At 53.8% G+C, this 23,697-nt stretch overlaps 1 protein-coding gene across 7 annotated transcripts in view; it reads right to left on the bottom strand.

Annotated features, from left to right (window-relative positions):
* Positions 1 to 23,697, bottom strand: part of LDB3 (LIM domain binding 3) — a 69,566-nt gene that overhangs the window by 26,744 nt on the left and 19,125 nt on the right. For 2 of the 7 annotated variants that reach the window (XM_033209001.1, XM_033209005.1), the window contains exons 6-9: positions 18,342 to 18,511; positions 17,834 to 17,870; positions 4,005 to 4,193; positions 671 to 816 (exon numbers count right to left, since the gene is read on the bottom strand). In XM_033209001.1, the coding sequence (XP_033064892.1) occupies positions 671 to 816; positions 4,005 to 4,193; positions 17,834 to 17,870; positions 18,342 to 18,511 (542 nt within the window). Of the gene's footprint in view, positions 1 to 670; positions 817 to 4,004; positions 4,194 to 10,328; positions 11,134 to 17,833; positions 17,871 to 18,341; positions 18,512 to 23,409; positions 23,614 to 23,697 lie in introns of those variants that run through there. The other 5 variants (XM_033209002.1, XM_033209006.1, XM_033209008.1 and 2 more) reach the window with 5 other exon arrangements.

Raw genomic sequence — 23,697 nt, 5'->3', positions numbered from 1 at the left:
ACTCAGTGCCTGTCTCATTTCCCTTGCCTCCAGCAGCAGAGAAAACTTCCCTGGGGTCTCTCCCTGCGCCTGGATAGGACCTGCTCCCGAGTCCAGGCTCCATCTGTGCTGTTCTGTATCCCCATGGCTTCGGCCAGCTCTCATACACTGGCATGAAACGGAGAAGAGGGAGTCTCATTCTGTCGTCCAGGCTGGAGTGCAATGGCGCGATCTGGGCTGACTGCAACCTCGGCCTCCCGAGTAGCTGGGATTACAGGTGTGTGCCACCACGACCGGCTACTTTTTATATCTTTAGTAGAGTTGGGGTTTTACCATGTTGGCCAGGCTGGTCTTGAACTCCCGACCTCAGGTGATCCGCCTGCCCTGACCTCCCAAAGTGCTGGGATTCCAAGTGTAAGCCACCATGCCTGGTCCAGAGAAGACTTCTCTGTTCTCCTTTGCTTTCCCTTAGAATCATCCACTACTTTCTTGCTCACCTGTCTCCCTGAGGCCAGATGCAGGCACCATAGGATTCTGACCCACAACTGGAGGATGGAGGGTGGAACCTCAATAGCAAGACTTTGCTTCCCATTCTTCTGGGGATGTGACCCCAGAGCCATCTCTTGGCTCTTGCAACTCCTGCAACCCACCTATGGCTTTAGACAGCCTCCCCTCCTGCTCTGCCTCTTACCTGGCTGGTAGACAGAAGGCCGGATGCTGGCAGTGGTGACAACCCGGGGCTTGGGTGCAGGGGCGGCAGGGCCCTCGCTGTAGCTGGTGTGAGTGGCAGGTGCTGAAGAGGCGGCCATTGCTGGGCTGTAGGAAGAGGCCTGGGGCCTGGAACCAAGGGGGGAAGGGTTACACCCAGAAGGACACCCCCACTGGGGCCTGCAGCCAAGGCAGGCTGCCTCCCAGGTCTTCAGAAGCCTCTGTGAGGACACCTGACAGAGACATTTCTTGGGAGCTGCCAGAAACTGTGAAGGAAGGACCATAAGGGTCTCAGAGGGGAGGAGGGTGTTCCTTGGGTGGCTAGTGCCACTGCCTTTGGAGAGAGGGAGAAAAGCCACCAGCCAGACAGGAGGACACCGGGAAGACTGTCATGGGGAGAGACTGCCCAGGTGGGACTGTGGAAGAGCGCAGAGGCAGGGGAGAGGAGAGAGATGGCGCTGGTCAGAACTACCTACTCCCATGACCTCGTGGGGCACCTCAGCCCCTGACCACCTGGCCTCTTCTGCCTACTCTTTTCTATTGTTGCTGGAAGGAGCAGCAAAGTCTCAGGTTTCTGGGCACAGATACTCCAGGGAGAGCTCAGGGGAAGTCAGGAGACACCCACACCACTCCCCCAACCCCGTCTCCGCCACTCAAGGACCCTCCCCAGCAACACACACCTCTTCTGTATAGAGTTCCTGTTGTCCTCCTCTAACTGGGTTAGTTGTCAAGGGGCCTAGAATCACCTTTCCCCATGTGTGGCCCTGGGACAATGGGGTCAAAGAGATTTTTTTTAAAAAGTGTCCTAGTTCATTACCCTCAGCAGAGTATGTGCTTGGCCTCTCCTCCCGGAGAGCTGAAGGCTCCAAGAACTCCTGGAATCCAGCGGCCTGTTGAGCCTTGTCTGATCAGCGTTCCCCAGTTATATTTGTTTGTAAAACGCTTTTCTTCATTTAAAACTAATGAACACCTTGCAAAACACATCCCTGGTCTTTCAGATCTCAAAGGGGACCACATGCCCACACCCAGGGCAAATGGGTTATTGCTGGAGGTTCTGGAGAAGTGAGCCCTGCCTGCCTGCCACCCCCACCCACCGCCCCATGGCTTCCTGCCTTCCTTATGTCTGTTCCTCAAGGGCCCGGGCCCTGCTGCGCAGAGCTGTAGGATGAGGAGTGCCTTCCTCTCTGGGGCTCTGAGAAGGGGGTGGCCCTGGGATGAGAAGCCACCACCAAGCTTCTGAGTGGATCCAGAGAGGTCTGAGGGTCTGTCCCAGACAAGATGGAGATAAAATGAGCCTCAGGTAGCTGGCATCCCAGACCTGGAGGCTGTGCACACTTGCCCTGTCAAGCTGCCTAGTTTCTGGCTGAGTGAAGTCATTGTCTCCCCTCCCCAGGCCCACCTGCCCTTCTCTGAATAGATTTCTATGCTGAGATCAGCAGAGTAGGGGTCTCCATGGAAGAGGAAGAGACAGTGTCCAAGGGTTGCCAGGCTTCCATAGTGATGGGGGTGGGCCAAGGGGCAGTGGTCTTAGGTGGACTCCATCAGTGGAGGACACTTTGCCCGCAGCCCAGGAGCTACAGGTCCTGAGTCAGGGACTGGCTCTGGGAAAGGGAGCAGAGGCTTATGGCATCCATTGAAAATTCTGAAGCCATGCTCCCATGAAAGGGTGGGGGGTCCATTTGCCTCCCATGGGCTCCCCCAGTTCCAGCTCCATCCCAGCGCATGTGTGAAGAGGGGAGGTAGATTTGCTCAGAGTACAACCCCGTGACCCCTTCTGCTCCAGCCCCACTCCCCGCTGGGCAGCCCTCTGTGCCCCTCTCCAAGCTCCACCCAGGCCCCAGCTCTCCTGGCAAGGCAAAGGGAAGGAAGGGAGGACTCCCCCTGTCGGGGGCATCCCGAGGGCTCCAAGAGCTCAGCCGTGGGCACGCCCAGGACACTGAGACCTGAGCCTGGTGCTGGTGCCTGCCTTTGAGCAGGGTTGGGGCCCCAGTGATGAGGCTGGACTGACTGCAGGGCTCCAGCATCTATAGCCCCTCACCATTCAAATTGGGAGGCTTCTTCCCACTCTACAAGAGACATTCTTGCCCTCCTCAAAATCTCTTCTTTGTGCAGGTAGCAAGGCTTTTATATGAAGAGATTCTGGTATAAAGAAGGGAAGCAGTGTCCTAAATCCCCCCAGAAAACTGGGATGAAACCATCCCTGGAGGGCCAGGCTCCTCCTTCAGGCTTCAGTTGGGCTGGGGAAAGGCTGGTCTTGGGCACCATGCAGTTAATATGAAGCCTGGGATGGGGGCAGCAGACAGGCCTGCGAGCCAGTTTGCTCATATCAATCCCACCTCAGGCTGCACCATGGACCTTCCCATTCTGATCCAAGAGGCATGTCCTCCCCAGCAAACCCTGGGGACCAGGGTGGGAGGCTGGGACACCTGGGCTCCGACCCCAAACACTAACTGGCCGACTCTTAGAAGCCCAGACAGAGAGTGGGCCCCATCCAGCCCGATGTGCCACATGGCCACTGCAGAGTGACCTGTCAGCCTGGCCCCTCTGCCTCCCCTCTTCTTCCCTGGCCTTTGGTCTCTGCCTTGCTGGGTGTCTAGGAAGGCAGATGAGAAACTCACAATATTTGTGTCCTTTGTATGTATTAGGTGTTTTACAGACATTTTTTCTATCATAATCTTATATAATAGGTGTTTGGTAAACATCTTAACAGACGAGGAAACTGCGGTTCAGAGAGCTTCAGTCAACTTTTCAAGGTTACACACAGTAAGCTGTGGAGCAGATATAAATCCCACTATACGGGGTGCCTCTGGCGTTAACATGCTTCTCCGAAGAGAGGGGAGGGGAAGTGGGAAGTTCATGGCTAAACTCTCTCTGACGAAATCTGACCTGCCTTCCCTGCCCACCTCCAATGCTCCCTCCTCCATGGAGCCTTCCTTGATTTCTCCAGCCCACAGGGACGACTTTCATTCTACCTAATCTGAGTTCCAGGAACAAAGACTTTTCACACAGTCCCCTTTTGTTATCTAATTATGTATGTATGAGTGTGTGTATATGTTTGTGAGAGAGACTGTTACCTCTCTCCCTGGTGTATGTGTCCCTGGGGGGCAGAGTGACAGTCCCTGCCACAGTGGTGCACACCCCTGAAATTCACCCTCGGTTTCCCCTTCACACTCTGCACCAAGCAGCACTGGCCTTGGCTTCCTCCAGGCCCGTGGGCCCTAACTAACTTGGACACAGCTGGCCATAGGTGGACCCAGAGTGGGGCGTTTCCTGCCTCCCTTCCCCAGGGTCAGGCCCAGCACCTGTGGGCCAGTTACCTTGGGCTGTCGGCAGGACTTGAAGCAGGGGCTGTGGCAGCAGTGGAGGTGATGGCAGTGTGGGCAGCAGCTGTGGCCAGGGGTGGCGAAGCCGCACTGGGAGAGGCAGCAGCAGGCGGCTGGGCAGAAGCGGGCAGCAGTGGGGTGGTGGCCTGGCTGGTGCACACTGGCGCATGCTCAATAGGGGTGCTGATGAGGTGGGACCAAAAAGACAACAGGTCAAGAGAGCCTGGAGACCCCATGAGGCCCCTGTGCATGGGGCCAGGTGGATGCAGCAGAGGCAGGCTGGGCAGAAAGCACCACCCGCCTTGCAAACAGAGTAAGATCCTCAGAGGGTATGTCTTCCAGCTCAGGGAAGGAGCTCCTCCAGGATCCCAGGAGCAGAGGCTCAGACCGCAGAAGGGTCCCAATAACATCAAAAACTTTTTCAATCCTGGAGGCATTTCCCACTCCCACCTCTCAAATTTTTCTGTACTTCCTAATTTTTCTTTTTCAGCAAAACAGTGTGGTAGAAAAGCTGAGGGAATTATCCACCCGGGTTCCTCCCTGATCCTGTTTTCACACTTCCCCATTCAGTCAAGGGCATGTGCTACCTTGGGAAGGAATGATACAGCAAAAAAAGCAGAGTGAAGATATTTGAGTGTCAAGGGCTTAGGCTCTGGAGTTGTGAGAACCTAGGCTTTGGGCTTGGAAGGACTTGGCACCAACAATACAGATGGCTGAAAGCTACCATGCCAGACAAAGCAAGGTTACCTGGACAAAAGTGGGCATTGTGGCAAGGGGATTCAAGAATAGAAGCCCCTGTGCTCCTTTTCAAGGTCAAACCTGGGGAAGCAGCAGGACCCCAGGGTTCCCCATGCCCATGGTGAGGAGCCAGACAGACGTGAAATAGCTCAAAGATTCCCATACCTCTGTGTGGCCTGGGTGCCATAGAGGATTTGCGAAGCACCCAAGAGTGACAAGAACATGGTCCTGAGCACCTGCAGATCTGAAAGACCTTGTAACTGGGAAAGGGAAAGGCAATCACTCTGCCAGTGTGGACCAGATGGATTGGGGATGTCTCAGCAGATGCCAGTGCAGGCAGAACCTGACAGAGGACCAGGTATGCCCATACGCCCCCACCCTGAGTGCCTTGGCATTCTGTAAGCACCTCTTCCCTAGAACCACTCCAGGAAGACAAGAGCAGTCAGAGCTAAGTGGCTAACTGTAAAATGGGGTGGGCAGAGAATAAAAATTAAATGATAGGAAAGCAAAGAAATGCACATTCTTTACTCTTTGATTTGTATTTGCAACAACAGCAACTGGATAAATGCAGCTCCTGTGAGTGGGAATGACTCCCCGCTATTTTATGCCGTTTATTTATTGACCTCATGCTATGTGCCAGGCACGATGATGTCTTTCCTTCCTCACAGCAGCCCTCTGATGTGGGTATCATGGACTCTATTTAATAGATGAGGAAATGGTAACAAAGATAATTCAGTTGCTCAGAGTCCTACAACTTATCAGTAAGAATAGCAGGATCTGATTGAGGGATGTTGTGATTTGAATCCTTAATCGGTACCTCATGGAGGAAGAAATAAACCTCTTGTTGTGTTGTGATCAGCCAAGTAGAATCTTTCCTCAATAAAAGGCAGTATTCTTATTTGAAATAATTAGAATAACAATACTTTCCATTAGTAAATGGTGCCTGTAGTCCCAGCTACTCGGGAGGCTGAGGCGGGAGAATGGCGTGAACCTGGGAGGTGGAGCTTGCAATGAGTCGAAATCACGCCACTGCATCCAGCCTGGGTGACAGAGTGAGACTCCGTCTCAAAAAAAAAAAAAAAAAAAAAATTTTGCCGGGTGTGGTGGCACATGCTTGTAATCCCAGCTACTGGGAAGGCTGAACCCTTGAACCCAGGAGGCAGAGGTTGCGGTGAGCCGAGATCGTGCCATTGCACTTCAGCCTGGGCAACAAGAGTGAAACTCCATCTCAAAAAAAAAAAAAAAAAGAAATTACCCTATTACTCCATGTTATCATTTCAACCTCCCTGAGCCATTGGGATTGTGACCCTCATTTTGTAGATGAGAAGTCTGAGGTCCAGAGAGATTGTGTCTCTAGTAAAACATCACAAAGCTGCAAAGTGGCAGAAAAGGGCTTGGGGCCTCACCACTGTAACACTTTGCAAACTTCCATGTGTGCTTGAAGCCCCTGGGGATCCTCTTAAAACAAATTCCTAGTTGAGTAGGTCTGGGGCAGAGCTGACAGTCCACATTTCTTTTTTTTTTTTTCTTTTTTTTTTAAACTGAGACGGAGTCCCACTCTTTTGCCCAGGCTTGAGTGCAATGTCGCGATCTCGGCTCCCTGCAGCCTCCACCTCCCAGGTTCATATAATTCTCCTGTCTCAGCCTCCCAAGTAGCTGTGATTACAGGCATGCACCACCACGCCCGGCTAATTTTTGTATTTTTAGTAGAGATGGGGTTTCACCATGTTGGCCAGACTGGTCTTGAACTCCTGACCTCAGGTAATCCACCTGCTTCGGCCTCCCAAAGTGCTGAGATTATAGGCGTGAGCCACCGCACCCAGCCGAGAGTTCACTTTTCTAACAGGCTTCCAGGTGATGCTGATGCTGCTGGTCTGTGGGCCACACTTGGAGTAGCTGGCACTAAAGGGGTCTGTCCTAGATAGGAATGCAAGCAGGCCCTGAGCTATTTGCAAAAGCATCACTGAATTGCTTTCCTCCATCTGGTGAGGTGTATGGTAAAAAAAAGCATGAAATACTGTGAGAGGGTCATGGAAGAATAGAGCGGGAGAAGTGGCAAGGTTGAGGTTGACTGCCCCCATGGGAGAGAGTGCCATCCTTCTCCATAACTGCGTGGGAAGTTTTGGGATGGGCAAGAGCAGTGGCTACATCTTGCCCAGGTCTTCCCTGACTTAATGCTCAGGGAGGCAGTCTTGGACAGCCCAGCTTGCAGGCCTGTAGCCGTGCCTGGCTCTGGCCCTTCCATGAGCCCGTTTGTGAAAGAACCTTGCTTCTGGAAGCCATGTCGGTGATGTGACTGCCTCAGAGAAGTAGATGCAGTCTCTGAAGCCACACCATTGAGCTGGCTGCTCAGACCCTCCTGTCAGTGTGGGCAGGTATGGCCTGGGATGGCTCAGGCTGACACAGAACACTGATCTCTTTGATCTGCTCTCCATGGCCCTACACCACACTTCCAGTAGGCTGCTGGGAAATGAGGACACTGCATAGGACAAGGGCAATGACAGTGTCCAGGCTGGGGACAGTATTCTGCAGAATGAATAGGAAGTTGGCTTTGCCTGTCTCCTTGGCTCCAATTCACTGTTAAGCCAGCTTACCTGCCGCTCTCCCCAGCCAGAGCTCCAAATAAACCCTGGATTCCAGGGCATGAAGTTGGAGCTGGATGTGGGCCCTAGGAAAATTCATCATTGTCCGCAGCACCAGGACAGTGATCACCACCAGGTATACCTGGGTATGCACGTAAGGGAGCCTGCTGCTTGGGGTTCTTGCTGAGTGGCATCCTCTCTGGCACCACTGTCTAAAGACACCAAGAAGCCAGGGCCTAGGGAAGGCAGATGAGGCATCAGAGGGTGTCTTGAAGGATCTTGGGCTCTTATTCCATGTCAGTTCCTGCCTAAAGTTCCACAAGCCCCCAGAAGCATCCTGAAGGGCGCATCATAGAGCAAGCACTGTGGAGAACTTACTTGGCCCTGGCTTCATTCCTAAAGGCAGTGCTGGTGAGATCACCCCAGCCTGATCTAAGATCTACAGTTGCCTCCTGCCTTGGTCATAATTCAGTTTAAACATCTAAGCAAAAACCAAATCAAACCAAACTAGACCCAAATGCTCATGGCTCCTTGAGGGGATGGCGAGGCCAGGAGAAACACAGCCTGGCTATCGTCCCCTTTTCAGCTTATCTCTTCCCTCAGTCTGGTCAGCATCAAGGTGGAGCATGTTGACTGTGTGCCCCCGCTCTTCCATGGTGGCTGTTGGTGGTGGGAATGGTGGGGTTTGGTTGATGCTGTTATTGATAACTATGATACTATGTCTGGAAAGGATGGGGATGGTGGTGGTGGTGATGCTGGGTCTTGGGATTGTTGTCACTGGGCTTGGGTCAGAACTGTTGGTGATGGTGGGGACCTTGTGATTGATATTGACAGTGCTAAAGGGGTGGTTGCCACTATGGGGGTGATGATGCTACTTGTGTTAGATAAGATGGTGGAGCATGAAAATCTCTGTTGATTGGGTTGATGATAGAATACCAGTCAGGTGGTTGATCTTGAAATTATTCATGCTGCCACCCACCTAGTCGACATTCCACCTTGCTGCCTGGTGACTGTGGCTCAGGGGAACCCTGAGCTGCATCACTTTGCCCCAGGAATGCTCCACTGCAACTGCAGGGCCCACACTGCCATTGTGGTCTAGGTGAAGAACACCTCATCAGCTATAGTGTGAAAGGTGCCCTGCAGCCTTTGCTAGTTCCACTTTGCCTTCAGAATGCATTCAAAATCCCATGACCTGGGAGTCTAGATGCAGACCACTGCTAACCATGACATCCTCTGCATTCTCTCCATTCCAACCAAAATGATTAACTTGGGGTTTTGGGACACCACTTCTCATCAGCATCTCTGCTTGCTCTGCTTAGAGTATCTGTCCAGCCTTTTGTATCTGCTTCCACCCTAATTCTAACCATTCCTGAAGATAAAATACACTGACCTCTTCTTCCAGGAAGCCTTCTTTGATCCATCACATGGAGGGATGCTCCCTGTCTCTGGACCATACATGATCATCCTTGCATTGGGAACACAGCTATATTGGCCCTTTCTGATTCCTTTAGCACTCACAGTAGTCAGGCATCTCCACAAATGCCCACAGACACTGGATGCTGAATGAAGACATCTCTCCTGCTTATACCGAGGGGTTTACGTGGAACCCAGCCTGGGGCCCCCCAGGGCACTACGTGAAGGGGTCTGGGGTAGGTGGGAAGGCAGAGCTTCAACTAGGTGGCTCCAAGAGGGCTCCTACAGGCTGGGGTCTGGGAGCAGGGGTCCAAGAGCCCGCCAACTCTTAGTGGTTGGCTGAGGTCCTTTGCCAGCCTCAGGATACCCACTGCCCAGGACCTCTCTCTATCTGGCAGACCCCTGCCACCAACCCACCCTTGGGCCTTGCAAGTTCTCTATAAAACATCAGCCAGACATGGGTGTGCTCCGCGAGGCCTAGATGAAGGCAGCAGGATGAAGCCTGCCTGGCCCAGGCATCAGACTGCTGGAGGCAGGATGAGGTGGGAAGCCAAAATAGGTTGGCAGGGGGCTTTAGGGAGCATCTCAGAGTGGATGGGCAGGAGAGAGTGGCCTCAAACACCAACCCTTCCTGGTGGGATTGCTAAGGTTCCTGGAGGCAGAGGGAAAGCCTCTGCCCAGGCAGCAGGAATGGGCGCAGGGCTCTGGCCAGCCCAGCCACAGAGGAGGCAGGACAGCCTTGAGGGCTGAGTCTCAGCATCTGCTTCTAATGTAAGTGCCACCGCTCTCATGTTCTCAGCCTGTGATTTCACACAATCAGGGACATGGAATTGGCCTGGAGAAGCTTTACCATCATGGGGTACTTTCTAAGCGGTCGGGCCTGGGTCAGGTGAGTGGGGTGCTAGCTAGTGGGTCACAGCTCAGCAAAACATGAGCCTGAGGCCTGGCTGGGATCTTTTTGACTGCTGCTGCCCTTCCTACCCCTTCCTAAATGCTCAGGACTAAGAAAAGGCCACAGGTGGGTGGGAGCCAGGAGCAAGACCCAGGTGGAAGCCTTCCCAGCCCTCTTGCCTCCTGACACTTGAGCAATAATCTGCCAGGGCTGCCTTCCATCTCTTCTCCCCTGAGCCCCAGACCTGGCCCCCTGAGTTCCCTTGTGAACTGCTTCTCAGCCCAGGTGTGCCCACTGGAACCCTTTTCTTGCCTCTGGACCAGGATCGAGCATAAGTGCCTTCTGATGGGGCGGGGCAGGACAATGGCTCAGTCTGCTGGTTGCAGCAGGGTATGGGAGGAGAGGCAGGGGGCATTCAAGTATTCCCATACACACTGCCCTGGGGGTGACTAAGGTTGCCCAATGGGCCTCAGCACAGATCCCCACCAGCCATCCTCCCACCCTGGGTTGCAGCTGGGCTCGGGACTTGTGGGGTAGGAGAGCAGCAGGACCAGAGCTGTGCTGGGTCCTGGGACCGGTGGGCACTGCCCCTGCCCCTCTTCTGGTGGTGTCTCTCCTCTCTCTGTCCCAGATCATGGCCTCACAGCCCCTCTCGGGTGGGACACACACAGGCACAGCATGACTGGGGCTTGGTGTGGTTCACTTCAAATCTTCTTTATTTCAGAACAAGCATGCTTATATGTACAGAAGAGAGAACTATGGAGCCAGCACACATGGTACAAAAAGGAGGGTGCGTGCCCCCACCTCACCACTGCCAGGAGGGGTCTCTGCCTCATCTACCCTGGGGTTTCCACTTCCTCTTCAAAGAGCCCTATTCCGGGCTGCCCTGAGCTCCAGAGGACAGTGAGGGAGCTGGGCAGGGCCAGGGATCAGCCTCTTCTCCAGACCCTGATCTGTAGGTGACTCATTCTAGGAGGGGATGAGGCCAGGAACTGAGGATGGTAGGATACTGAGTAGTGGCCCATCCATTTCCCTTGGTTCTGGGGTGTTATGCCAGCAAACCCCTCATGCCCTCTCTGGTCTACAGCTAAGGCCCTGTGCAGAGGGCAGAGGCTTGGGCTACAGGCTATTCGGGGGGTGGCGAGGGTTGCCCCGAATGGGGCAGGTTGGTGGGTACAGAGGAATTGGGAGGATTGGTGGGTACAGAGCTGCAGGGGGCTGGGCCCCAGCATCAGCTCTGGGGAGGGCAGAGGACAGAAATGCTGCAGTTGGCCATCAGAGGTGCCCCCAGCACAGTTATACATTGTCAAGCATCACCGTGGGGCTCACATGCCAGATCTGTGTGGGGGTAAGGAGGGAGGGGGTCCAGCCTGTCGGGGTGAGGGGATTCCAGGCAGCCTTTTAGCTTTTAACATTAAGGATTTGGGCTGAAAGGCCATGGTGCCAGTTGCGCAATTTGGCAAAACGTGGGCTGTTACGTTCCGTTTCAAACCTTTCCCTGTGGCACAGAGAGAGAGAGAGAGGAGAGAGAGAGAGAGAGAGAGACAGAGACAGAAGGAGAGAGAGAAGAGAGGAAGAATGAAAGGGGTTAGGGAATGTGTTCACCATTCCCCTGTCTAACAGGTGGGGCAGAGGGCATGGGAGGGAGGGAATGGGCTTGGAGAAGCTATGCAATCCATGGGGTACCTTGTAAGTGGTCAGGCCTGGGTTAGGGTAAGACCCAGAGTCTTGGGGACCAGGATGGAGGGACTGAAGTTCCTGCCTTGAGTGAGTTGGGAACCATAGAGAAGGAACCTGGCTAATGGCTCTGAGGGCAGACTGAGCAAAGGGGGCCTCCCTGGTCCATGTAGTGAGGGCTGGGCAGGGCTGCTTTGGCTGTGAGCTCTCAGGATTGAACCAAACAGACAGGTGCACCTCGCATGATCTCTGTCCCCTAGCTGGGCATCAAGAAGGAGGAGCACCTATCCCTCGTGATGAGGCTTGGTGGGCAGACCTGCCCCCTCCCTGTGCTGCCTTGGCCTCGAAAAGCCTTCACTGTCCCCAGAGAGAAGCCTTTGCACACAGCTCCTGCCCATGCCTGCCTATCAGGCCTGAGCACAGCCTGGGCACATACGTGCACACCCACACATACTCACAAGGTCACTGTCACAGATAGAGGGCCAGGACTTCCAGCCACTTCCCACCAGTGAGGCCTCTTGGGGCTCAACCCACACCTGCTCAGCTGAGGGCACAGTACAGAGCAGGCAAGTAGCAGCCAGAAATGTGGGAATGAATGGAGGAAGAGAGCACCTGAGAAAGGCCAGTGCCACAGGCATCAGAATGCAGGCCTTCCAGGCTAGAAGGGCCAATCACATCCTCCAGACCAGAGGTGTCCACTGGTGGCCAAAGGGCCACATCCAGCCACAAACACAGTATGTTTAACCTGTACTGTGCTTCCAACTCAATTTAAAAATTAATTTCTGAGTCCATACCATGAGATGCTTCTTAGCAATAAAAGGGAATAGATGAACAATTGGAGCACTCAACCACTTGGGTGACCCCTGGGAATTATGCTGATTTAAAAATGGCCAATCTTAAATGGTCCCATGCTGTATGATTCCATTTCTATAACATTCTTGAAAAGGACAAAATTATAGAGATGGAGGACAGATCACAGATGAGTGGCTACCAGAGGTTAAGGAGGTGGGTGGGTGCTGGAGGGGAGTGGGTATGGCTATAAAAAGGCAGCATGGAGCATCCTGGGTTATGGGAAGTTCTGCGTTTTGCCTGTATCAGTGTCAGCATCCTCGTTGTGTTATTGTGCTTTCATTTTGCAAGATGCTACCATTGGGAGATGCTGGGTAAAGGGAACATGGGATCTCTATTATTTCTTATAACTGCACTGAATTTGCAATTATCTCAAAGTAAAAAGTTTAATTAAGAAGTTGGCCGGGTGTGGTGGCTCATGCCTGTAATACCAGAACTTTGGGAGGCCGAGGTAGGCAGATCACAAGGTCAGGAGTTTGAGACTAGCCTGGCCAATATGGTAAAACCCCGTCTCTACTAAAAATACAAAAATTAGCCCGGTGTGATGGCACGCACCTGTAGTCTCAGCTACTCAGGAGACTGAGGCAGGAGAATCACTTGAACCTGGGAGGTGGAGGTTGCAGTGAGCTGAGACTGTACCACTGCACTCCAGCCTGGGTGACAGAGTGAGACTCTGTCTCAAAAAAAAAAAAAAGAAAGAAAGAAAGAAAAGAAAAAGAAAAAGAAAAAAAAAAAAAAAGAAGTTGGCCGGGCACGGTGGTTTACGCCTGTAATCCCAGGACTTTGGGAGGCAGAGGCTGGTGGATCACTTGAGGTCAGGAGTTCAAGACCAGCCTGGCCAATATGGTGAAACCCCGTCTCTACTAACAATACAAAATTAGCCAGGCATAGTGTCACATGCCTGTAATCCCAGCTACTCAGGAGACTGAGGCAGGAGAATCGCTTGAGCGTGGGTGGTGGAGGTTGTAGTAAGCCGAGATCACGCCACTGCACTCCAGCCTTGGAGACAGAGCGAGAATCCATCTCAAAAAAAAAGCGAGAATCCATCTCAAAAAAATAAAAATAAAAATAAAAAAGTGAATTGCTAGCATATAAAAATCAGGAAGAGCAACTTTAAGTCTTTGAAAAGAAGATGTGGCAGTGCTGGCCTTCTATTTCTACACAGTAACAGTCATCGGGTCTGGCCCCCACGTCCGCACACTCACAGAGGTCCTCAGTTCTGCACGTGCTTTACCTGGCAGTCTCTCTCTCTCTCCTTGAATCCTGCATACTGGGTCTCTGTCTAAGACTGTTTGACAAAAGGGACCCACTGCTAACATATAACATATTTGAAAACCACCAGTCTAGTCTGAACTTTCCTTATACTAAGAGGAAGCTGAAGCCTAGAGAGGTCACATAAATGACCTAAAGCCACACAGAAACGCAGCGGCAGAATCACAATCTAAGTGCCAGCGTCTTCTTCCCTTGCCACATACCTGCCTGTCTGAGGTTGGGGTGAAGGGGTGGAGACGGCACGAGCAAAGGTGGTGTGGCGGGGCTCGTTGAGTCCTACTGACAGCACTACAAACAGTCCTGCCATCCCATAGACACTACCCAGAACACAGGGGCACAAGAGCAGACACAGGCAGTTAACCTGTAAATTGTCAAGTCCTAGCAAGGCCTGTGGAGGCTGGGTAATAGTTTGTCATCAGTGCTTGGTGAGAGGGACAGGGACAGGGACAGTCCTGGAGAGTCCGATCTAGTGAGCATGCTCTACTTGAAGCTGTTTAAAAATCCTCAGCTAGCCAAGGAAAGGAGCCAGGAGAGGAAGGCACAGGAAAGAGGAAAAGAGACAGGAGAGCAAGAGCAAGAAAGAAGACTCCCCAGGGACTGCTTAGGCAGCGGCACCTGGGGCAACATCCCTGGTGCTCCTGTTGTGGTTTTCAAACTCACTAGGGTGGCAGAACACCAGGGACTCAAAATCCAAAGAAGAGAGGTAATTTTTTCATTGCTTTCTTACAAGGGGCCCATTGGTGGGGGCACCCATTGGCAGGAGGGGCTTGTGCTGTGCGGCAAGTAAGCAAGGTGGCTGCAGTGGGGGCAAAACTGAGAGACTGCCCAGAGGAGGGAGGGAAGGGGGTATCTGAGAGGCTGCAGGAGGGAAGAAGCGGAGCCAGTGAGCCCTGGCATTTTGTTGGAAGAAGCTTAATGTTTGCATGATGGAAAAGGGGCATGGAAGGATTTTTACATGATCTGGGATGGAAAGGGCTGTGTGATGCAACCCTCACCTTCAGCTCCTCTAGGGACTCTTCATTAAGATCAGCTTTGCTCCTAATGCTTGGAAGGATGGGGAGATGCAGAGCTCTTTACCCAGGCGGGCATCAGGGAAACGCAGAGGCTGCACTTATAAGGGATCAGGGGGATGTCTGGGTTTCATGCTGGGCTACATCTAGGATGGTTCCCCCAAGCAGTGGGATCCAGATGCCTTGCAGATCCAAGCCCTGCCTTGCCCCCACCCCTATCCCTAATGTGGCTGTCCAATGTGGATCTGACCTTTTGGGTGATCAGGGCCCTGGAATGCCTTTCCAAAGTCAGAAGGACTCTGAGATTAGAGGCTCAACTTGTGGGAAGGAGGCACTATTTCAGCTACCTCTGATGGAAACTGGGGAGCCACAGCATTACCTGTACCTACTAGAGTAGCTCCCGTGTGGAAGTAGGCAGGAGGCTGATGTTCAAGTCAGCCTGGACAATTTCCTAAGGTGCCTGGGTCCTTCTAGGGTGGGAAGCTAAATTCATAGCTGATGCCTGGGTTGTTCAGGCCTCCCCCACCTCACCCGTAAAGACAGAGTCCCTGGAAATTATACTCTATCTTGGGCTGGCCAGCAGGTTGGCACTGGAGCCTCAGATGGAAGCTACATGCTACCAGACACAGAGATACCATTAGGAGCCAGGACCTGAGAGGAGAAGAGGGCTGTGAGCTGCCCTGGGACTCTGGGGGTGGACCTTGGAGGCAGAGCAGTGATGGAGGTGAAGGGAAAGTTTGCAAGGTCTTCTGGACATGTGGATTCACACTTGACCTCGAGGTCCCAGAGCCCCTGCCTACTCACTCAACATTCCCGCTAACTTTCTAACCACACAGCGCCAGGAAGGAGAAAGCACCTTTGCACGGGTATAAGACTGTGTAGGTGTCACCATGCAGAGGCTTGGCAAACTCAGGCTCTGCTGGAGTGAGACACCTGGAAGCAGTTTACAGTGAAGCCTCCCTGGGGAAACTCAGCCTTCAAGACAGACCCTGAGAATCCCCACTGGGATTTGGGAGGAGAAAAAGAATGTGGCTGCTCTCAGCCAATAAGATGGGTCAGGAGAGTCTAGGGGTGCAGCTCCGAACTTGGGAGTGGGGACAGATAGAAGTGAGGCTCAGGCCCCTGAGGAGCAAGACTCCTGACTGGCCTGGACCAGGGTGGGACAAAGCATTTCCCTTCTGCTCAGACAGTGATGTGGGTGAGCCTGGGGACCCAGCCATGACCAGTGATCACAGACACTGCTTTAGGCTTCAATCACAGACAGATTAAAACTGCTACACCCACTGCACCCGCCTCTGGGTCCATGGGATAGTTGCTTGGGATTCAGTGACATGGGTGGCTCTGCCCATGAGGACAACTCTCCAGAAATTAAAGTCAGAACGGAGAGGAGCCCCCTCCAGACCTGGGCAGAGGCTGGCTGGCTGGGTGCCTCAGAGCCTCCACTGCAGGGCCTGAGACCCCAGAGACAGGTGCTAATGGGGTGAGGGAAGCTGCCTGTGACTGTGGGAGGAAGTCAACTAGAGCCACTTCCCAGGCCCTCTTCCCAGATTTCCCTAGGATGAAACCCTGCCGTAGCTGGGGGAGAGGCTCCGAAGGCTGCCTTTTGCTGAGGCTGAACCAAGCTTTCATGGCGTTAGGCCGCTGGCGGAAGGACTACTCTCCCACCCTTCAATTACCCTCAAGACCAGGCAGAACAAACTTCAAGAGATGTTCCTTGAAGGAGGGAAGGGGAAGGCCAAGGACGAGGCCTGGGGACCACCTTCAACACTGCCTTTGTGCTCTCCTCACTCAATAACTTTGCAGAGCCTGCAAATATTCCAGGGGAAAGAAAAGACAAAAGTTTGCTTCAATGCACTTCCACAGTACTCTTTCCCGTTCTAATGACATCTGGCTAATGAGGCACAAGCTGAGCGTGACTGCCTTGCATACCAGAGGGAAGCAGAACATTAAGGAACCAGAAGGGAGCCGAGGGGGCGGGGCTCTGGGTCCCAGGGGAGGGAGGAAAAGAGGCCCCCTGCTGGCCTCTTGCTGGAAGGAACCCCGGGGATTTTGAAGCCACTTGCTCTGGGGTGTGTGATTTAAAGACTCCTTTATCAAATATTTGGGAACATCTGCATTGCTCACTGAAGCAGCTACATGGGTGGCTTCTAAGACGAGGGCAAGACAAGCATGGGAGCAGCACGCAGGGGCAGCGGAGCACAGCAGGAGGGGAGAGCTGAGAGCTCTAGGACTTAAAGTAGCTGGAGCTTAACTTCTGTGCTAAATCAAACATCACTTCATCGTGGACTCTCTAGATGCCCTGCAGGCACTGAAGGGTTAAGAACTGTTATTGAGACTGCATGCCATCCTTAGCAGGACTGGCAGGACCCCACCTTAGACTTGGATGCCTGGCCAAAAAGTGAGAGCAACTTGAGTTGGCAAAAGTGTTGGTTCAAAAATAAAATCCACAAGTCTAAGCTGGCTCGAGTCTTACTCTGCGCGGATCACATGGCCACTGAGTGTTGGGCCTGCTGGTTAGCAAGTACAGAAAGCTTGGCCCAGGGTGGGAGGGTGCCCTGAGCCCCAGCCCCTTGCACAGAGGCTGCCACAGGATGCACTGGCCCAAGGCAGACAGTGCCAGGAAGAACATGCAGATGACATATTTGCTACCGGAAGGGTCCATACAGTTACAATGAGCCCTACTCCTCACTGTGGAAGGCCCTAGTGGGTTCCAGTGAGTTCCAGGATGGCATGCTCCCTCATGCTATGAGCACCTGACGGGCCACAATGGTAGGTTGGTGGCTATGGCCTCAGACCTGCAACTGATGGGGAAACCTTGCTCTAAGACCCCCAGCTTGGCACAAACCCGTCCTCATGTCCAGGGCTTGTTCTTTTTTTCAGCAGCTATTTTGCTTTGAGCAATTTACAGAACTGGTACCTCAATGTGGGTCTGGACAGGTGAGTCCAGGGGTCAGGCATTTGTGTCCAGCACAGCCCCCTGAGCGCCTGTTTCCCAGTGCCCAGCCTTTAGAATCACAGGGGGACAGGCCCTGAGATAAGTGGGTGGGCAAGGTGGCCAGCCGGGTGTCCTCACAGGGAAAGATGCCCTCATTCTCAACAGCCCAGCGAAGGCCAAAGCAGCCCTGCCCCCTGCCCAGGGATGAAGTTGGGAGAGCCCAGAGCCTTCGCTCTTGTAGTCTGGGCCTGGAGGACAGAGACTCGGGTCCAGGTGCCCGCCTTACTGACCCAGGATGCCGCCTCAAGCTAGTATCAGCTGGAGCCCTTTGCAGGCCAGGCTTTCCAAATCCATGAACTTGAGAGGTTCCTTCCATAAGTGATGTGACCTGGGGGCTGCCCGGGAAGGGACGGGGCTAGAGGGCAAGGCCACAGAGCCTGAGTCCAGGCACTTACCTTGACCTTCGTAGAGCTTCTTCATCAGGGTCTTGCACTGTGGGTAGAAAGGAGCTGGTCAGGGCACTCACAGGAGACACAGCAAGGAAAGTTGCTGGGGCTCTGTGGGCACTGAGTCCCCAAGATTCAGCCAGGCCCAACATGGTGACTGCCCCCTTGCCTGTCCACTGTATGCTGGGCAGAGGCCCCAGAGGACATTGGGAAAGAGTCAGGGGGTGGCCTGAGAGGGCCTCATCCCCCAGCCCTGGGCAGTCATCTCACCCGGAAGTTGCACACCAAGCCTGCTGCTCACTGTTGGAGTTGGCATTGGAGCAGAAGGCTGCTGTCACCAGACAGCCTGCCCCAGGGGCCCAGAAGGAGCCCTGCCAGCCCTGGACAAACTGTCAAGGCTGGCCCACCTTCAAGGGCAGGTAGCAGGACTCCCTGGCTTCCGCAGTGCTGGGCCCAGGCCCCCGGTGGCCCCTCAGCATCTCCCTCCTCTGCACCCACCCCAAGAGCCTGCACTCACTGAATTCTGTCCCTGTCATCTGGGCCAGGATGCGGAAGGAGCGAGACTGCAGGTTGGAGGAGCGGCGTGCCCACTCGTCAGCCTCGTCTTCCGGCTTGTTCTGGTTCTTAATCACAGCCTGGTAGACGGGAGAGGCGCTGTCTACGGCAAGGTCCTTAATGGGTAGGCTCCTGCAATGCAGAGAGAGGCCGTGGGCGAGGGCTAGGCTGGAGCCCAGTTCCCACCCTGCTGGGTCCTTGCTTCATGCCCCTATTGTTCTGTCCCCACCTTGCCTTTACCCATTGCTGTCTGAGAACCTGAGATATGGGCATGACCTGGGTCCTCGGTGCTCAGGTTGGTCACAGTGAAGCAGTGACTCCCCTCCCTCATGAGAGACAGGAGGCTCAGATCCCTCAGGTCTGCCCTTCCCCCGTGCTAACTCCAAGCCTAGGCCTTGCCCCCACCCCTATCCCTAATGCGGCTGCCCAATGTGGATCTGACCTTTTGGGTGATCAGGGCCCTGGAATGCCTTTCCAAAGTCAGAAGGACTCTGAGATTAGAGGCTCAGCTTGTGAGATGGAGGCACTATTTCAGCTACCTCCGATGGAAACTGGGGAGCCACAGTTTCCATCAGAGACATCAGCAGAGACATCCCCACCCCCAGATCCCCTCTACAGAGGGAGGAAACAGAACAGGTCTTCTTTGACCTCCCTGAGCAGGCCATGAGTTTGGGGCTGGCTGGGGAGAGGCCATTCGGGGGACCCAGAGGCTTCCTCAGGATCCATCTGCTGCCCTCCTCACACTTTTGGATCTGAACAAGGAGCTGCCAATGCTGTCACTGCCCTGGAAAAGGACTGGGGGCCCTGGGCTCAGTGCCAGTAGGCTGACTGTGCTGGCAGCTGGTAAGAAACAAGACAGCAAGGCACGGCCCTGGCATGGCCTGCAGGGACAGGGGATTTCTGGCCTGGGGAAGTTGGAAGTGGGGCTGCACGGAAGCCACTGGTCCTCTGTCCCAGAGAAGCGCAGCCCTCTGTGGGGGACCATATGATCTTCCCTTAGGCTCCCAGGGTCTGGCACATGATAGGTGCACAAAACTCTTGGCTGAACAAACAAATCCTAGATCAGAGCCAGAAGGAGCCCTAGAGCCCCTCATGTCCAGTGCCTCCCAGCCTGAATCAGACTGCAGTGCAGGCCATGTTCAAAAGCCTTACAGCCCACTCGCCCTGGCCAGGGGGCCAGAGGACCGAGCCACCCAGCCCACCTTCTCAGAGGCGTGGGAGGGCTCAGGTGAAGCCCACAACAGTAACAGACTGCTGGTCCAGCCCTCTCCTCTTACAGATGCTGAAGCTGAGGTCCAGAAAGGCCAGCCAACTAGCTCCAGGTTACAGCAGATAGGCGCCCCATTGGGCAAGAACCTAGGTTTCCTGGCTGCTAGCCCTGTGTCCTTTGCATTAGGCTCCCTGTAGTCATAGGGCTCAGGAAGGCTACTTCTGCCCAGTTGGAGGCCCTGGACCTATGCCTGGAGAGATGCCCTGTCCAGCACTCTCCTGCCTGCCTCTCCCTTTCCCCCAGAGGGCTGGCTGGCTGGAAGAGGAACCTCCCCATTGTCCATGTCTTATACCCTCCCTACAAGGAGTGCGACAGGGAACTGACCTAGTCTCCCAGGACTGGTCCCTGTGTTTGGCTCAGGGTGGGCTACAAGAGCAGAGGTGGGGAAAGGTGATCAAGGTTGGGTGGAGCTGCCCTGGCTTCCCTGAAGGCCCTACCCTGGCCCAGAGAGCTATAGGTACTGGCAGCCTGTGGTTGGAATCAGTTGGGAAAGACCAGCAGAGGCTTCTGGGGTCCAGCCAGGGAGGAGCCTGCAGCTGCCCAGGGAGCAAAGGAGAGGGTGGGATCTTCCTGTTGCTGGGACAGGCCATTTCTAGTATAGGGAGGAGTCCCAAGGGTTCCTGAGGTCTGGGTGAAATGGGCAACAGGAAGGCACAACCGGGTCTCCTTGGTCCTGGGTCCTGACCCACTGGAAGGGGAGGGAAGGAGGGAGTGTGAACTGTGCAGTGGGTGAGGGAAGGTGTGGATGCAAGGCCCTTGAGCCTCTCTATGGAGCTTTGCAATCCAGAAAGTGGATGGAAGGTATTTGCTGCTGTTTCCCTGGAATGTGCCCAGGATGAGCTCCCCTTGTGCCTTTCTTGGCTCCAAGGGTTCAAGAAAGCTGCCGGGAGTGAGTCCCTTGGGACTTAGCATTTCTGGCTTCATTTCCCATCATCTCGTGCAAGGACCAGGGACTCTTGTTGCTGCTGTGACCAAGACTGAAATCAGATGAGGAAACTGCTGTGCCTTTCATGACACCAAGGCTCAGGGAGAATATATGCAGAGAAGATGGAACAGGTCCTGCAGTCCTGGGCCCTTGGCCTGAGTCCACTCTCTGGACCCACTTTCAGCTTCTTCTTCTTGCCACAGAAAACACTCCACAGTCACCGCAGCATCAGGTCACCGCTGCATTTACTTCACTGTGTGCAGCCCCCAATCTGATTCATCTTTCCCCTCCCATGGGTGGTCATGGCAGGCACTGGCTCCTGCAGATACACTTCCCATGCAGATTCTGGGGAGTGGCCTCCAAGAAGTTACCTTGTCACCTTCTAGCCCTGAATAATGGCCCAGTGTGGATTCTAACGTCCAGGTCTACACTGTCCCAGTGCAGATAGGAAAGGCGTGGGGAGCCACCCCAAAGCATGGCAAGGAGAACACAGGTATGTACCCCAGCCTGGGCCTGCAGCATGAGTGTCATTACTCTGTGATTTCTGTGACCACAGTGACATTATTTGGATAAACCCCAAGAGACAAGTACTTGCCTGGAAAGGCTGCAAGGGATGTTGTTTGGCTGACAGGTGGGTGTGAGGAGGAGTGTGGACAGAGCACGTGGGCTGACCACTGGTCCTCAGACACATCCCACCAAACCCACACACCATCCCACAACCAGACAGACGGATGACGGGACAGACACTGCGGAGTCTACTTACGCCAGCGGTGACGCCCTGCCAAGCAGAGGAAAACCCAGCCGTGAGTGCGCGTCCATCATGGGATAGCAGAGGGGCAGCGCACACAAGAGAGCCGGGTTAGGGTCAGAAATGAGTTATTGGAATGGGGTGGGTGAAGGAGGAAGAAAAAGAGAAAAAACACGGTCAGTGAGGAAGGAACCATGGAAATTAACAGCAGAAACGGGAGCACGTTATGGCCAAGAGGGTTACTCACTGGCACCACGGCATGGTCAGCTCAGCGTGGCTGCATTAAAAGGAAGAGGAGAAGAGGACCCTCTCCAGGCATACTGGGGAAGAACAGGGAGGGGATGGGAGGGGACAGGAGGGAGATGGGAAAGGTCCTTCAAGAAGCCTCGATTAATCAACAGTGCATCAGTTCCAAAACTGATGGATGCCCTGGTGGTGAGATCAAATGATAGCAGTTTTCCCAACGTGCAGAAAACGGAAAGTTAGTGAAGAGCAGTTCTTCCATTATTTTCCATTGAACTTCCCTTTGGCGATTGCTACTACTTTTAAGAGCACACCAAAGACACACATGACAAAGAAATGTTAACAGGAAATCCCTGTTAGCTCTTGGGCTTAGACAGCCTTGTTTTTCTGGGTACCCATGAACTAATGCTTGTGTTTTTAAACTTGCATGGTCATATTTTCTGCTTTGAATACAACCTTGCCCAGAATTACGCAAGAGCAGCAGCTCTGAGCCTTGGGAGTTTGACTTGAAGCTCTAGGACAGGTGACCTCTGCCCCCTGGTGGCCTAGAGGAAGTACTGCATCTCCAAGAGGGTCCCAGGCTCCTCAGTTCCAGCAGAGCCTAGGGAGCCTACACTGTTCCACCCTTGGGGCTGGGGAGCCTGCCCTTTATAACCTGCATGCATATCACGGCCACAAGGGCTGGGGTCTGGAATGGCCAAGTGAAACTGGGTTCTCTGGGACTTTTTAATCCCTCCATCCCTCTTATTATATCTGTTTTCCTGGCTTTGGAAAAAAACATCGCTGTCATTTCAAGACTTTTTGCCTTGAATTGCTGGGGGATCCTGGAATTCTTATGCTGACACAGGGATAAGATGTTGCCCAGATTGAGAATCAGCCAACACAGTGGTATTCTCAAGTAGAAAACAGTGAGGAACTGTGTGTGTGTGTGTGTAAGAAAGAAACAACAGATAGACGGACACACACACACACACACGAGAGAGAGAGAGAGAGAAAGAGAGGGAAAGGGAGAGAGAGAAAAAGAGAACAACAAGGAGGAAGACAGAAAGAGACATACAGATAGAGGGAGATACAGAGACACGCAGAGAAAGGGAGACACAGAGACACAGAAAGGGAAACAGAGACACAGAGAGGGAGACACGGAGACACACAGAGAGAGGTCTGCCTGCATGAATGTTTGCATTGCTAGCATTTTTCATTCACAAATGATTTTCAGCCAACTCTTTCTTTACCAACCCTCGAATTCCCCAACCATAGCTAATGGGCGAACTCCAGGAACCAAGGATGTCTTAAATGCCACTGCCTTGAGGCCGGGCTTCCTCGGGCAAAGAGGAGGGGATTGCTCCCATTCGTGGGACTGATTGCCAGCAGCACTGTAAATAGCTGCTCGCAGACCCCTTCCAAAACCAGAAACCCAGCCAGTGTGTTTGAATCCATTCTCAGCGCCGGAAGAACCTAGCAACGTCCCCCTCCTTAAAGGACAGCTTCGCTGTGAGAGGCCTGGGGGCCTCCAGGATGGTCCCCTTGTTAAGAGGACTGTAGAAGTCTCTTCTTAAGCCAGCCTCCTCAAGGAGCCTGGGAAAATGCAGAGGCTGTGAACAGCACTTTGAGAAGCCACCATTTTCTGCATTTCTCCACCCTTCTCCTAAAGCTGACCATGGAGAGGGTCTGAAGAGAGGATACCCACGTTCCAGAAGACCCTGCTGAAGGCTGGCTCCCCTCCAAGGGCCATGCCCCCAGGAGGTCCAATGTGAAGGAAGAAAGCTGGTCCCGATGGCGCCCAATGGCCCAGACCCCTCGGGCTCTGGAGGCGCTGAGTGGTGGAGGAGGAGGGAGGCGCTTACCCACTGAAGTCACTGCCCTGGGCCTGGGCCTGCCCAGCGATGGCGTCCATGATGGCATCCTGGGAGTACATGCTGATGGGCGTGTTGTACTGTGCATGGATGATGGTGGCCTTGCCGCCCAGCCCCTTCACCTCGATGGGCTTGTGGGTGGACAGGGCCGAGTCCTTCAGGGCACTGGGGTTGAAGCGTTCCTGGTAGTCGGCGCTGGGGGAGGGGTGGGGGAGTACAGGCAGGGATGGGGAGGAGAAAAGGGCAACAGGTGGTGGTTACATGGGTGGTCAAGGCAAG

This window comes from Trachypithecus francoisi, unplaced genomic scaffold, assembly GCF_009764315.1.
Source record: "Trachypithecus francoisi isolate TF-2019V2 unplaced genomic scaffold, Tfra_2.0 Lachesis_group9, whole genome shotgun sequence".
In the NCBI taxonomy this organism is placed as follows: Eukaryota; Metazoa; Chordata; class Mammalia; order Primates; family Cercopithecidae; genus Trachypithecus; species Trachypithecus francoisi.
Note: the sequence above shows the minus strand (reverse complement) of the source record. Positions and strands in the feature narration are given on the sequence as shown.